This window comes from Protopterus annectens, chromosome 7.part0 (assembly GCF_019279795.1).
Source record: "Protopterus annectens isolate FY-2018-M chromosome 7.part0, PAN1.0, whole genome shotgun sequence".
Lineage (NCBI taxonomy): Eukaryota > Metazoa > Chordata > Ceratodontiformes > Protopteridae > Protopterus > Protopterus annectens.
In genome coordinates, this window is record NC_056739.1 from 72610472 (window position 1) to 72626844 (window position 16373).

A 16373-nucleotide genomic window follows, 5' to 3' on the forward strand; every position below is an offset into this window, starting at 1 on the left:
CTCTAACTACCTTAGGAAGAGAGGGAAGAACAGCTACCTGAGAAGCCCCCTCAGCCTGGCCTACCTCCTGAGAGGGCACATCCTGTAACAGTAAAGTCTCTGCCTGAGACTCCACAGAAACTCCTGGCAAAACCTCTGGCTCCACTGAGCCTTCTAAAGAACCGACGTCCGGGACTGCCGGTTCTTCAACCCTAGACTTCGCTGCTTTGTCCTTGCGCTTTTTGGACGAAGCGGGCGTCGGAGCATCCGACGGCATTTTATAATTACAACGCTTCCCAAACACTAACCTGGCACAGTCTAACCTTCTCTTAATAGTGCGTTTGTTAAATCTAGCACAAGAGCGGCATCCAACAACGTCGTGCTCAGGCCCTAAACAAGGTATACACAAAGTATGGTAATCCCTATGAGGTATCTGTTTCCCACAAGAAATACAGTTATTCACTTTTTCTGACATCCGGTTAAATACTGAGGCAAGAAAAAACCAAAATGTTCCCCAACGGGGTACTTAGCCAACTTTGATTCGGTCTGAAACTCCGACTTCAGAAAATTTCAGAACGCCAACCTGCACTCGCAAAACTGCTTCTGCATCGGACCATGCGGCAAAAAAGACTGAGGATATGACGTCGGTCATGCGCATTAGTACCCTGACGTCCTGACATCAGTCTAATGCGCCTTGACCGACGTCAGCCATATACTTTGGTATTCGGGCCGACTGGACAGCGGACTACCCAATGGTTAGGACTGCAGCAATGTGGAATGAAGAACATCTGGTAAGCACTTTCACAACCTCACAGGATTGCTTCTTCAGACCATATGATATAAAACCCACACCCTTCTAAAATATGTAACTGCAAAGAAAAAATGTCCAGTCACATCAACAAATCAATTACGTCTTAGTCAAAAATTAATCAACTTAAAGATACAGTGCTGTAAAACCAGCACAAAGATGCATGTCAAATATAAATGCATACATAAAAAATAAACAGTAAAAAATAGACACTGAATAATATATATATAACACACATATATATGTATGCACAAAAAAAAATGCATATATATATATATATATATATATATATATATATATATATATATATATATACACACAAAAAATAAATATATACAAAGCCTAAAACATATCAGCCATTACTTCCTTAGCCTCCTGTTTTTAAGAACAGGTCTCATGGAAACATAATAATTGAGACCTGGTGGTCTGTGAGCTGCCAAGAGTAAAATCCATCTGAGCTTCCTTTGTTCTGTCTTATTAACTAAGTCGCCCTTCCTATCCCCCATTTCTAAGGTATCAATCACTGTAAAATCAAAATAATGGTTATCACCACGAAGTATCATGTGCTTAGCTACAGCACTATGTTCAGACTTCTTTCTATAACAGTAACAGTGATTGCGTACACGTTCTCTAAGACGTCGATTAATCTTACCAATATAAAATGCTTGACAGCTTATACACTGGGCCAAATAGATAATATTACGACTATTACAATCTGCAGACACATGGAACATGTACAGTTTCTGTGTTACAGGGTGGACAAAACTGTTATTACTGTTGATATACCTGCAGAAAGAGCAGGTATTGCAACTATTCGTTCCATTCTGTATTACTGGCCTATGCCCTTGCTTATCAGAATAGCATAAAAACAAATGTTTAAGTGATCTTTTATTTTTATAAGCATACCTGGGCTTATTCCCTACAACACTTAAAACTCGATCAACAGTGGCTAAAATATGCCATTTCCTATCTAAAATATGCCATTTCCTATCTATAATTTATCTTGTCATGTCAGTATCAGTTGTATGTATAAGGCTAAACCTAAAGCCAAAATTCATCTCCTTCTTGCTTAAGATTGTACTATCACAAGATCTAGGGGAGGAAAATTAAGGTTTCCCCACATTTGATCTCAAACTCATAGCACTTTGACAGGCCTCTTAAATACTTCATTTTATCATATCCCCATAAATATGGATATTACTGAATCAATGTGTGTGTGGGTACATAATTTACCGCTATTGCCTTTGTTTAAGGTTCATTAAGAAGATCTACCTCTCAAGTATGACAAACATCTTTCAGAAGACTGGGAAAGGAAGGGGAACAGTAGAGTGGGGATGGCATAGCAACAGAAGGCTGCAAGCACTCCTCTAGCAAGGAAGTGAGAGACAAAACCATAACATACAATTGTAGTCCTAAAGTCTAGTCCTCAACAGCAAGGAAAACAGCAGGTGGCCGACTGACTTTGCCAGCATTACACAAGCCAGTGTCAGAACCACAAATGACTGGAAGGCAGGTACCAGACAGCCAGACACCTAAAAGGCAAATGTCAGGATAGATGGTGGAGAGGAAGTGAGTGCCCTGGTGCCAGCAAGGCTAATGCTGGATGTATTAATGCCAGGAACACTGATGTGGGGTAAAAAAGCACTAACTGTCTGAATAATATGTATCTAGCCAAAGAAGCCACTGAAAAGACAGGTGCCCAGAAAGCAAAGCATAGCAGCTGGTACCACAGTCACTGGCACTTGGATTGGCAACACTGGTGAGAATGAAGCACTGGCAGGGAACATAGCTGGAGATCTGTGGTGCCCCAAACTGATGGGGGGTGGGGCATTAGACAGGCACAGCCAGAAGGTCATAATCAATATGTATACAAAGCTGGAGAATGCCAAACTGAGGTAGGGGAAACCACAAGTACATGGAAAGGGCAGAGGACTGAATCCTGAGGAAGCTCCACAGAAAGTTCCACCACCATTAAAGACTATAACTTCACAGTTTCTGCTAAATGAGCAGCAGGCTCATTAGCAATCTTTGAAAAAAGATTATGCTGGTGAAAATGGGGTCTCTGTTACCAAAAGCTGAATCTGCAGAGATCCATGGGGCCAAGACGGTTTATGTAAGCATTAGGATTTATACAAAATGAACATTGATTTTTTTGAACACAGGTGGTGTCTTCTTGGAAGAGTGGCATTTTTCTTACTTGGGGAAAAAAAGCCATCAAAACAGAAGGTGAAATTGTGTAATATTCTTTTGCTAAAAGCATCAAAAGTTTAATTTAAGAGAAGACAACTTTCTTCTGCCTTCCTCTGGTGATGCTTGGTAATATAGTTAAATCTAAACTTGGCATAAAAGTGCATTAGGCTATGGTTCAAAGCATTACAGACACTTGATGTGGCTGCTATTTGTCTGTTTATTTGCTATTTATGCCACCACTGCCTGCTATTAGACCCTCTCTGAGTCACCTGGTCCATTTAATACCAAGAGAGACTGTCACTAAGGCAGCCATCAGGTGGTTAGCTCTTTTCTGTTTTTTTTTTCTTTTTGGTTTGTTTGTTTTCCTAATGCTTGCACAAGATCACTCCTAAACTTGCCTGGCATCCAAATTAGTCTTTATACAGGTGATCCTATCCTGCAAAAACAGACTAAAACTACAAACATTGTTAGGAATGGGAGGGAATGTCGAGGGCTTTAAAAAAGTAAGTTCATGACTTAGCAATAATAAGTGTAAGTGCAGACTTACTCTGAACACATCCGCAACTATTTTGTCTGGCAGTTACCAAATGGTAGCATATGCAAATACCATGTAAATACAGTGGAGATTAAAGACTCATTGTTCACACAAAAAAACAGAAGTGACCAGTTATATATATCTAGATGTCTGGCTAGACCCCTGTCTGCATTTAGTATAATATGCACACTGGGTATATAGGGTAATGAAGCAGCTGAAAGTACCAGCTGAAACCTAAAGTTTGAAAAAACCTTAGGGTGAATGTCCTCACTACTACAACTGGAATATGCTTTTCTGTTTCTGAATTTACATTTCTCCAGTAATATTCACCTTGCACTAAACATCTGGAAATAAGGTCTGTCATTCTTTATCCATCTTGTGAGAACATAACTGCTTAACCATACTGGTCACCTGTAACAGTGACAACTAACATACAATTAAATGTTCTTACTTTTGTTTTTTATTTAGATCACTGGTCATTAAAAACCAGGAATAACAACCCTCAAAAAAATATTTCTTGATAATCATCAATAAATTTTCAGACAGGCATATAAAACTTATACATTTGGTGACAGACAGATAAAAAAGCTACAAAATGTTAAAAATCAAGCACCTTTTTCATAATCAATAAAATCAACATATTGCACTATACAGCACTGAATGTTGTCTCTCATTATATTGTGCACCTCCAGGCCAAGCACACTGAATCTATGATAATAATCAATGAGCCAACATTTTCTAATGTGTTATTTTCCAGTAAATGGGTAATAAACCAAGTTTTCAGGTGCATCCAGATTAATACTGAGATTATATACTTCTCCAAAACAGACCACTTACTGATTATACGAGATCTCAAAACTACTAAGGCAAAAGACTGAGTACAAACAAAGCAACTGCAAAAATGAAAATTGGGATTGGATTAACAAATAGTATAGAGTTTAAGAACTGCAGGGTTGATGAATACCCTACAGTTAAGATAATCGGAATCTACTCGGTATCATTCCTCCTCAACATCTTTCTTCCTGCAAGATTATGAGCATATAACAACAGGTAAACCTTGGTAAATTTGTTTTTTCATTTCTGCAGCCAAAGACACTAGCTCCTGCAACATGTTCCAATAAAGCAAAACATACTATGCTCTAATAATCACGCACAAAGAAAAAGCACTCAAGCTAAAACTCTCAGGTCATTACTTCTAGCAAGGTAACCAGAGAGAAGATGTATGGGGGTCAAAACAATCCAGTACTCAGCTGCTGCTAATATTTAAACCTTCACTTATGCTTTTTTCTCATGTGCGACTAAAGGCAAAACAAGTCCCCCCTCTAAACCCCTCTATATAAAAAAAAAAAAAACAAGGCATTGCTCACCACCTTCAGTCACAGACGAAAGCATTCAGTGTTTGTCTTAAATAAAATACTATTGTGAGCTGCAACTTAAATTACTCGTATAAAAACTAGTAAAACCTAATTTTCTCTGCGCAACATTCATTCATGTAATACAGTATAAAAAGGCTGTTTACGGGTTAGTATCACAAGACGTACAAAATAAAAAAATGCAATGTGAATGGAGCGGATATAGTTCCTAATGTCCACTAGAATATTTAGGTAACTGCATGGATCTATGACCACATGAACCTATGAAAATTTATTTTGTAAAGCTCACATAGAGTTATGGCCTCCTGAACGTCAGCAATAAGTGTAATGATGCCTATTGATAGCAGTTGCTTGTACTGATACTAAAAGAGATTAACTTATACGAATTTGAAGCATTTGAGGTTGTGCATAAAGAGGCACTGGTCTCATTCTTTTGGCAAATGAGCACTCTCTTCCCACTAGGCGGTAGTTTATTATCACTTGATAGAATTGCTGTTGACTGAAACTCAAATAGTTGAAGCATTTTGACTGAAACCTCACTTCACTGAATCATAAATCATAGAAAGCACCTAGATAACAAAATACAGCATAAAACAATGTACTCCTGTACTGTCTAAGTGGCTGCCCCCCCCCCCCCTCTTAATTATACATACTAACTCCATGGCTGCACAACCATGGAGAAAATTAAAAAACACTATACACAGTGAATCAGTGTTGGCACACAAGTAAACATATATAAACTTGGGAACTGCAACAGGATGGGGGCTCTGCCAAGTCATACATAACCTTTGGGGGCACTGTGAATTCATACATAATCTTTGGGGGCACTGCCAATTCATACATAACCTCTGGGGCGCTGCCAATTCGTACATAACCTTTGAGGCACTGCCAATTCGTACATCAACTTTGGGGGCACTGCCAATTCATAAATAATCTTTGGGGGCACTGCCAATTCATAAATAATCTTTGGGGGCACTGCCAAATCATACATAACCTTTTTGAGTCACCTCCTTAGCAAATCATATCCTCAGAAATGACACCATCACTCCAGAGGTTAATAAAAAGCTTTATTTAAAATCTGTAAGCAACTCCACATAATCCATTTATTGGAAATTTTTTACCTGGAAGTTTCTGCATATAGAAGTTTTTGAATGCCAAGTAAAATATCACTTTTTTATAAAAAAGAAAACCTAAGATGCTGGAGATGCAATGGTAATTTAGAAGCAGATTGGGAACATACGGTTCTAACGTGCCAAAAGGTTGTTCTATTTTGGGAAGAATTTGGGAATTTTGTTAAAGCCTTATGGTCAAACAAATGTGATACATCGAATTCTTTAATACTATTTAATGTTCGAATTCCATGTTCTATTCCTAGAACTCAAGTGCCTGTCTTATGGTCCATCTTGACTATGGCCAGAAAGGTTGTAACTTTAAATTGGAAAAGTGATAGTTATCTCACTTACTCAGAATTCACTTGTCTAGCAAAATATGTATGTAACAAAGAGATGCAAGCATTGCACAACAGAACTATAAATGTTATATACAAGAAATGATCTTGGCAAAAACTCAAAAATGTTTTGGAGAAATATTAATGTGGTAACTCAATATCAGCTTTTGTTATGGACACTGTATATAGCTTTTGTACTGATTTTCTTTATTGTTTTGCTTATCTGATTTAATTTCATTTTAAAATGAAATAAAAATTCTCTAAAAAAGAAAAAATAAGAAATTACATCATCACATACATTATATACACTTCAACACATTTCTGTCATTTGTGATTCTGTGAAATAAAGTTTCAGTAAGCTAGGTTTTCAGTAAAACCGGTTTTCATTCAAATTGCTTTTCAATTAAATTGTTTCAACCATCTGAGTTTCAGTTAACTGCGATTCTGTCAAGTGATAGCAAACTCTAGAAGGCACCATTTAAAATATTATGCATCTTCCATTTTCCTCGCTCTTTGCTTTTTGTCGGAACAGTTCAGTGTGTTCGTTTTCCATACAAGTTCTCTCACTGCATGCCTCCAAACTGCAGCAGTTGTCTAATAAGTCAGTGCACTGACTGACTATTATGTTAACAAACAAGAACACATGCTTTTAGCATACCTGCAGTGCATGGAGCACCGTAATTACACTCCAGTATTAGTTAAAAGGCACCCTGTTTTAGTTCTATTCTAGTTCGAGACTCAAGCTTAACAATACTTAAAAGGATGTCTATGCACTGTTAAGATCATGTCTGCACTAGGCACTAAAAAGTGACAGTGTCGGCTAGTAAACAGAATAGCTTCATTTCAATTCCATTTCCATCTACTATCTCCAAAATCACAGCCACTAAAATTTAAAAAATTGTAAGTTACGTATTCCCCATAACAATGTATCTGCATTGTCCATTTTCATTCTTCCTCACCTATTGGATTTTGGATCTGACCTCAGATCCAACTCGGACACATTTACTAGAATCTCAGATCCAACTCTCGAGCTCCTCCCTCTACCTATAATGGCCTGGTTAACCTGCAATACCTCAGATCGAGTTTGCTGCCTTAAAAGCCATACATAGAACTAACCCTAAGTTAAGAGAAAAGCAAGGCTAATACTAGAAGACTGGGGCTCAAACCTGGAACAGAGGTTCCACAACAACCATACAGTCACACCAGGAGCTAAAGGGAAGAGGGATGGACTGAGGATGAATGAAAATGGACAACACAGATGCACACTTATGGTGAGTACATAACTTTAATATCTGATGTTGTCCTTTCATTCATTCCTCAACTACAGGAACAGAGCCCCCAGCTATGTGATCCTTGGGTGACCCTCATAGAAAGATACTCAGGAGTAGTGCAGAACCAAAGGCAGCCCTGTTTCGGGAAGTCAAATCCAATTTGTAGTGAGCGATAAAGTTCTGAGCATTAGACCAGGTAGATGCTGTACAAATGTAGTCAGGAGGTTCTAGACCAGAAAGCAGATGATGTAGCCATGGACCTGGTGGAGTGTACTTTAGGGGGCCTGGATAGGAACAGACCTCAATGACTGCAAACAAAGGAACTGCAATCAGTCAGCCATTTGGCTAAAGTAATTTTAGAAACTGGAGAACACTTCTTGTTTGGGGAGAAACAGACATACAATTGCTCTGACTTAATAAAATATTTTGTTCTAAGGAGATAAAAATGGAGTTGTCTGTATACATCCAAAATATGAAGCATGTATTCACCTTTCTTTTAGCAAAGTTGGGAAAGAAAATAGGCAAACTGATGGCTTGATTAATATTCATTTCACAGGCTACTTTAGGCAAAAAAGAGGAATTGGTCCATACAGTAAACCTGTGGAAGAGGAGATATGGAGATTTGGTAGAGATCCTGGAGTTTGGAAACTAGTCTTGCAGACGGAATGGCCATTAAAAAAGCAGTTTTCAAGGATAAGAATTTTAAATCAAATTTAGCTGATGGATCAAGGGGCTCTAAGCTGAACCTTGCAGCACAACTTTCAAATCCCAGGGTGGAGTGGGGTCCTTCACTGGGGGCCTAAGCAAAAAGGTACCTTTAAGAAAAGCCTTGCACAATTTTGAAGAAACTAATGAAGAATTTTCACCTGAATGACAATTAGATATTGCTGCCAAATTGCCAATAGTAGAGAAATTAGCTCCTTCTTGAAAAATAGATGTCAACAGCTCTAGGATGGCAAACGTAGGCATGAAGGGGTACAAATCTCTCTGGAAAGCCCAACCAAACAGAACATCTTTTGGACTGGAGAGGAAAGCCTGGATTGTCTATTAGTGGAATTAGAGAAACCATGTGGTCAACTTCAGGTCCTGAATGTCTGGGTGATCCTTCTCTATGGGATGAGACAGAAGGTCTGGACTGGGGTCCAGTATCCAGGGAGGATATAGAAGATGAGACTAAAGGAAAGGGAGCCAAACTGATGAAGCCAAAAGGGGGCAAAGAGGATAACAGTGCTCTTCAACCAAAGTGCCCTCTGTAAGAATTTGAGAATTAGAGGTATAGGGGGGATAAGTGAAAAGGAGTCTGAAGGGTCAAATGTGGACTACAGCATCTCTTGGTGACTCCCCCAGAGGGAGGGAGGGAGGGGATTAGGGCAAAGAACCTGCTGCACATGTTGTTGGAAGATGCAAAGAGAATGCAGCAAGATTGACCCTGTGGATGGAAAATCCTCTCTGCCACTGACTGACAGAGACCACTCGTCAGGCATCAGAATGGATCTGCTGAGTTTGCACACTAACATGTTGGATTCCCCCGATATGTGCATTGTCATAAGAAAACTCTTGTTGTCTCTCAACAAAGGGGATAAGGCTGGGTACCCACCCCTGTTTGTTGATGTACCAAACCATAGACATGGTCTGGGGTCCAGTATCCAGGGAATTTGGCAATTTGTTGGTTTGAATCGCAATCATCCCAAGAGGAATGGTATCCTAGAAGGCCTGCAATGCTAGGAGGACTGCTGTTATCTCTAGGACACTGATGTGGGAATTGGTCTCTTCTGGGGACCAAGTGTCTTGGACCATCCATCCCAAGAAATGCCCCTCCCACCCCAGTTGGGAGCCATCTGTGGTTACTGTGGCCATTGGGGGCAGAACAACAAGATGGCGGCCTTTGAAAACTTCATCCAACTGAATCCACCAACATAAGTAATCTTTTCATCTAAGTCAGTGTCCTCGGTGAGAGACTGCTGAGGGGAGTCTGTGTGTCTCCTTTTGTACCTTCTCTTATAGGGAGCCTCCTCAGTGGGATGGTTTGCAGAGGTGTCTGAAGAGAGGGGAAAGTCCTCAAGGGGGGCTGTCTGGATACTTGATGGAGCCAGCTGTCCCTGTGTGATACGTCTGACAGATCAATGCTTGGAACCGATGGTGGCAGGGCTGCAGGAGCCGAAGAAGAAAGAGTAGTTGAGACTCTTGGATGAGAAAAGACCATCTCTATCACCTCAGAAGCAGAAGGACCAGGATAAGCCATTGCTGGCTACACCAGAGCCAAAGTTCCAGATGCAACCATGCCTCGATCCTGCCTGTACCCGTACCTTGAATGGGGAGTCAGACTTGAGCTGTCTAACGCCGAAGCCCTAAGGGCAGTGACAGCTACATCAACCTCAGAGTGTAACCTATCCCCCCCCCCCCAAACCCGGTGTCAATGCTTTGTCTCTGAGACTTGAATTGGTGCTGAACAAGTCAGGGAAGCAGCTGGAGTCAAATACCTAGATGTCTTCGGATCTGATGCCAACACTCTTGGGTTTCTCATATCCGAAGGCTACAAAATCACCAGTTGGATTGGAAAAGGACAAATTATGGTGTAGGAAAGAGAAGAGAGTCTCACAGATCCAATGGGAAATGGAGCAGGGACAACTCCCATTTGAATCTGAGCTCTGAGGAACTTTCTCATCATTTTATCCACTTCGGCTTCAGAAAGGTTCCTGGTGGACCTGATGGAGGAAGTGTTAGATTGGGGCTCTCGGTCTCCTGAAGGAAAGGAGAATGGCATCAAGGGGAGACAGGCTCCAGTGAGAGCCCTGTGGACCTGGTCCTTGGAGACCTAGAATGTGAAGGAATTGGGAACAAGGATGTTGGATCCAACTGTTTTCAATTTGGATCAGAGGGTGTCGGATCTGATTTCTTTTGAAATTTAGCAGGAGGCTCCGAAGAAGGAGTTGACTTCAGAGAGCAGGTTGGAGACCGCTTTATTGATTGCTTCACCGCAAAGAGGCTTTAGATGTTTTTTCAGGGGTTTGAGCCCCTGAAGTAGAAGATGAAGAAGAAGGTGGCAGCAAGCTCTTTAGGACCAGCTTGTTACAACCATTACTAAGGAATTAAAACCTGCACAAATGCAGCATTCTATATTCAAGTGTGAAGCATCCAGACAATAAACACACTCCTTGTGGGCAGCAGAGTTAGGGATCTTATGCCGACAGTAAATTAATTTTTTAAAACTGGATGGTTTATCAGTCATAATATAAGAAAAAGGGAATTTTAAAGAAAAGCAACTTTTTTTTGTATACTATGAACAATGGTGGGGTAAAAGGGTTACCCTCTAAAGGGCAGAAAGAAAGAGGAGGGAATAACAGAAAAAGTACCAAATATGGTACTGAGAATTACCTTAGGTAGAAGAAACAAAAAGATTTAGAAGGGAAAGGACTTAACCCTGATGTGAAAGAAACTTGTGAAAAACTGGGTAAGGGAGGAAGAGGTGATGAGAAAAACTAATGCTACAAGAAATAATAGGCAAGGAAACTGCACTCACTGAAAAAGAGATGCATCCCAAAGCTCTGTGAGAAGGATCTGCTTCTGTAGTGATAAGGCTGCAAATGAGATGGGGTATTGCAGTTTGACCAGGGTATTTTGGGTAGAGGGAGGAGCTCAAGAGTTGGATCCGACAGTCTAGCAAATGTGGCTGAGTGGTATCCGAGGTTGCATCCAAAACTCAATAGCTGAGGAAAGAATGAAGAGAACATCAGATTAAGCTGCTTACCTTACACAGGAAATATGTAAGGATGCCTCCTGCTGTCTGTTTGACATCACTTCCCAACTACTTTACCAGCTTTCCAAGCCAGCACAACACCTCACTTTTTTTTTCAGTAACTACTAGTACCTGGAGCAAGTAAATTTCCATGCACTACAAAGAATTATGATTGGATCTGCAATCGTAACTGAATATTATATGTTCTCCACATGAATGCCACGGTTCACCTCTCAAGTGTTGGTCTTGAGAGAAATTTCTTGTCATCCATGTCTAGTACAAATATTTGTTTCTAAACAGGCACACGGTTAGGTTTAGATAAACCTTCCACCAGCACATCTGTAATATTCTAAATCCTATTCAAAATAAAGTTGGTGCAGCTAAGTCAGCCTGCTGGTCCTTAAACTAAAAATTCTTCAAGCTTTGCTAACATGTAACACATATCAGTTTATTAAAACTGAAGTCACTGCAGTGTGCAGTCCTTTTCAATTTGCATGCCAAGGTTTACAGCCTGCAAATTAGAGACCTAGGAAGATGCTCCACCTATAGGGATAATATGCGATTTAAATGCTACTGAATTCTAATCATAACCGCTTGGACTGAGTTTGGATAGTGAATTTATAGAAAACTGAAAAAACAAAATACTGAATCCCAAAAGACTGAAAATTCAAAATACTGAATGATGAAATTTGCCCCTTCTCCACAGCTGTGCGATCTTGGAGTTGGTATATATAGTTAGCAGGGAGTGTGTGTATTTTGGGGGTCAGCCCCCCAAATGAGGGGTGTAGGGGGGCTTGCCCAGTGCATTAAAAATGTGTTCAGTATTTTGAATTTTCAGCCTTTTGGAATTCAGTTTTTTGGTTTGTCAGTCTTCTGAAGTAGACCTGATTTTAATGTTGCTAAATTCTAGTTCTAACTGCTTGAACTGAGTTTGGATAGTGAATTTATATTTCGAAAGTATGGTTTTATGCCTTAATTTTTTAAAACTATGCTAAATATTTTACTGATAATTTAGAGGTGTATGTCAAATAGAATGTTAAGTATTTGTATTACAGATATTTGTACTAGTGCCCTTTTACTTCTGATGATAAAACGAATACATCATTAAATGTACCAACTACATGGATAATAGCTGTAAAGGGTCTAGATCAATGCAGCTTCACTGCTGCGTAAAATCCAAATGTAACAAATTAATGCTAAAGTGACCCTCCACAGAGTAAGATGTTCTAGGACTCTTACCAACCTTTGAATACCCCAAAAGGTCTTCACATCTTGCTGTGGTTAGTGATACAAATACTGATGAAACAAAGGCTCTTCTACCACTGGTAGTCATGTATATGCTGTAACACTTTTAGATGCTGCCCTCTGGAATACCCCGTACAGTCTGTCAAACATATCTTTCAATTGACCAGATTTTCACAGAATGCCCATTTTTGCCTCAAATTTTTGATCTGGTCGTCATAAAATTTGTCATTTTCTTCCAAGTCTCTGAGGACTGAAGTCACTAAATAATGAAACACAATTGAGTTTCAGACTTCATATCCTTCAGAAAAGGCTTGCTAACACTAATCCTGTTACTTTAGTAACTTTCTACGTTTATAAGGGCAATGTTTAAAATCTGTCCTTATTTTTGGGCCTTTGTTTTCCCATTATTTTAAACTTTATCCAAATTTCTTATGCTACAAGGTTGAAAGTTATACTGTCAAGTAAAAGGTAAAACAAACAAACACACTGAGAAAGGGATACATTCCAAAATATTTTCCTACAAAATTTATCCCTGGCATCAAAGTTAACCAGTAGCATACAGCAAGGTAATTTTCCAGTGTTTTTCCACAGACACTCATGCTCATGTCCGACTCCTCAGATGGCCTAGCAGCCTGGTATTGCTTCTTTCCAATGTCCAGTAACATAGAAGGATTACAGAGTTGGGTACATCCGCAAGCTGCAGTAACCCCTGGTGACAAAATCACATATACATAGATATCTACACAAAATTGCCATCCAACTATTCATAAGACAAACCTAGACATTTTACCACAGAATTTACTATACAGAATACAGTGAGAGCTGTATAGAAACCAAAAGTAACACAGATATTCTCAAACTCACTACTTTCCTCACTGCAGTCAGACATGTGACATAACACCACCAGTAAGTTGTACAGTCTCTCTCTCTTTCAGTCTACATTTATGCAGGACATATGACATTTAGCTTCATTCACAAACGCCATGTTTCATTCCATGACTGAATACGCTTCTTTTGTGTGCTGTATCTCATCCCCAGTGCATCCAGGAAAATAGAATGACAAGAACAAAACCTCCTTTCTGATACTGTGGTATCTAAGCTAGCCTAGGTAGGCTCAAATATTCCCCTCTGCAAGCACACACACACACACACACACACACACACACACACAGTACAACCAGATAACAGTAATATACTTTGCCTACACAATCTCCTTCTCCCACCTGAATATAACTGAGCAAATGGCATGACATGCTCAAATTCAAGAGTTCTAAGCGCGCACTCACACATACAGAGGTGGGCATGTGTGTCTGTACACATTTATATATATATATATATATACATATATATTTACATTTTATATGTGTCACACACGTGAATGAGTACATACATGTGTATGTGCCTTTATATGCATACATAATGCACTCACTCATTCTCTCTCTCACTGCAGACAGCAAAACATGAAAGTGCAACAGTAGCAGATACACCTGTATCCAGAGCTCCTCCCTTTTCCCCACTCAATCTGGGGCAATGACAAAAGAAGTCCAGATATTCTTACATTTGTTGCATAACTGTACTGGTCTTCTACAAATGACAAAACAGCCTGTGAACTCTCACCCACTCAACTGTATCAGAACAAACTTACACACTACCGTCAGGCACGTGGTACCAGTAGGCTTCAGAATAAAAACTAAACTGCTCATCACAGCCAGTCTGTCCGTAAATTCTTTACTCAGTCAGTCCCTGCTAGTTTTACCTGATGTTCTGGGACTCCATAATGCTTGCCCCCTTATCTAAATAAATTGCTGCTTCACAGAGCTGGGTTTGCTGCACCTCATGCGACAATCACAATAGCTTAACAAATACAAATGACCAGATCATCGTGTATCTAACCTTAGCACTGCAGTACCACCACATTCTGTGAGCACATCTCAAATTTAGACATACACACACAATTACATTCAGGAGACCAGGTAACCAACAGATCTGCATTATGCTAGCTTTGTACTGCTGATGAACAAGAACCATAACTTCTGCAGAAACTGAGCCCAGTCAATAAGGAGGGAGGTAGGACAAAAAATACTCCCAGGCAATCATGTAGCATGAAAGTTTGAGCGAATATGACATGGCTGTTAAGGTAACCCACCTGAGACTGGTACTAAATCAGAAACTAATTAGGAAGTTCACAGCATGTCAGCAAAACATTATGAAAACATATTTCAGCATCATCACATGGAGTGTTATTTCAGCAGAAGAACACAAAGCCAAAGGCTGCACTGTCTTACACATATATAAGAAAACCCTATCAGAATGGTTGTTTTAGTAATTATCATCCTAGTTCCAAGCATACAAGCTGCAACTACTGGCAACTATTAATACTCTTTGCTAATGTGTACACAGATTAAACGTCACTAGTTACTACTCATTCACTGAACTGTCTAAACATGCCTCCTCCACTTTTATGGAGCGGGAGGTCTATAACAAAGGCAGGCTCCAGAGTTGCTTCATCCCTAGCACATTATAGTTACTTGAAGAACTGTATATATATATATATATATATATATATATATATATATATATATATATATATTCTTATGCACTGTGGAAACTCATTTAATAAGAAAAGCCTACTTCCTGACTTTAATTAAGCAGCATGTGATACTTACCCCAGTGTGCTGATAAAGCCATTCACAGTGCCTTCAGCATACAGGGAGACTATGTCTCCATTATGCAGGAAACTTGACATCTCCGACATAATGCAATCCTGGCTGGCAGTCCCACACGCTGGTTACTCTCCAACTTTCTTCAGGCCAGCTGACAAAAGACAACTTTTTTCATAAGTGGAGGAAACTGTAAATGGAAACAATGAAAAGCAATTCTCCACAAAGCTGAAATTAAAGTTTCAAACAGGAGGGAGGGTGAAAGTTCTCCCCAGACTTAGGGGGTCTGCCCTTCCCCTGGGCCTGATTCTGGTGCTGTTGTGACTTATGTAAGGCTGTGTACTGACAGGAGCACAGAAACCGAGATTTGTATCTGTGTTTGCCTCTAGCTCTCGCTTTCTCTTTACTCACAGCCTAGGTTGGCCGGCACCTGATTCAGCCCTACCAGGAAATTACAAACTACATGCAAATTAACTAAGCTCAGGCAACAAGAAATCCCTGCCTACTTTACACTCCTTGTTGAGAAAAGGCTAACAAATATTTCTTTTTCTCAACTGTGTTCACATGGGTGGAAAGTTGGTAGGGCCAGGTTTTCTGAAAGTCAAAACTGGACCTAACTTTATATATGAAATGCGGCTTTTCTAGGTCAGTGTTTAATTACAATGTTATCAACCTGCCTGTCTTAAACAACAAGAAAAAACAGTTTTCAGATGCTTCTACTTTGTTAGAATGTAATGGTATGCCAACTAAGTTTTTTCTATAATATTTAGCAATAAATATACGTTGAATGTCGTAAAATAAAGAACAATTTTTAAGGACACTTGCTGAGATGATCAATGCCCTGTGAAAATACAAGACACTGGAAGTGGGATGGAGGCATTTTGACAAAAAAATAGTATGCTTCTTAAACGTTTGTAAAACAGTTTTAAGTACTTTTCCCTGCAAGTGTACAACCTACCTCTCAGGTTTCATAAAGTCTTACTAAGGATGTGTCACAAAATGGGTGTACTTCATTTTCAATAAGACCCAGCTTTCTCTGTTTACTGCTATACTATGCATTTCCACAGTAAGCTGCCGATAGGGTCAGACTGTGGTTATCTGGTAGCAGCTGAGTTAGAACCTGTGACCT

General features: G+C 39.7%; 1 protein-coding gene across 1 annotated transcript in view; it reads right to left on the minus strand.

Moving 5' to 3' along the window:
• ITPR3 (inositol 1,4,5-trisphosphate receptor type 3) overlaps positions 1–15586 on the minus strand; it is a 2403054-nt gene extending 2387468 nt beyond the window's left edge. The window contains exon 1 of the mRNA XM_044076491.1: positions 15251–15586. Within this exon, the coding sequence (XP_043932426.1) occupies positions 15251–15339 (89 nt within the window). The 5' untranslated portion in view covers positions 15340–15586. The remainder of the gene's footprint in view (positions 1–15250) is intronic.
• Between the last annotated feature and the right edge of the window lie 787 nt (positions 15587–16373).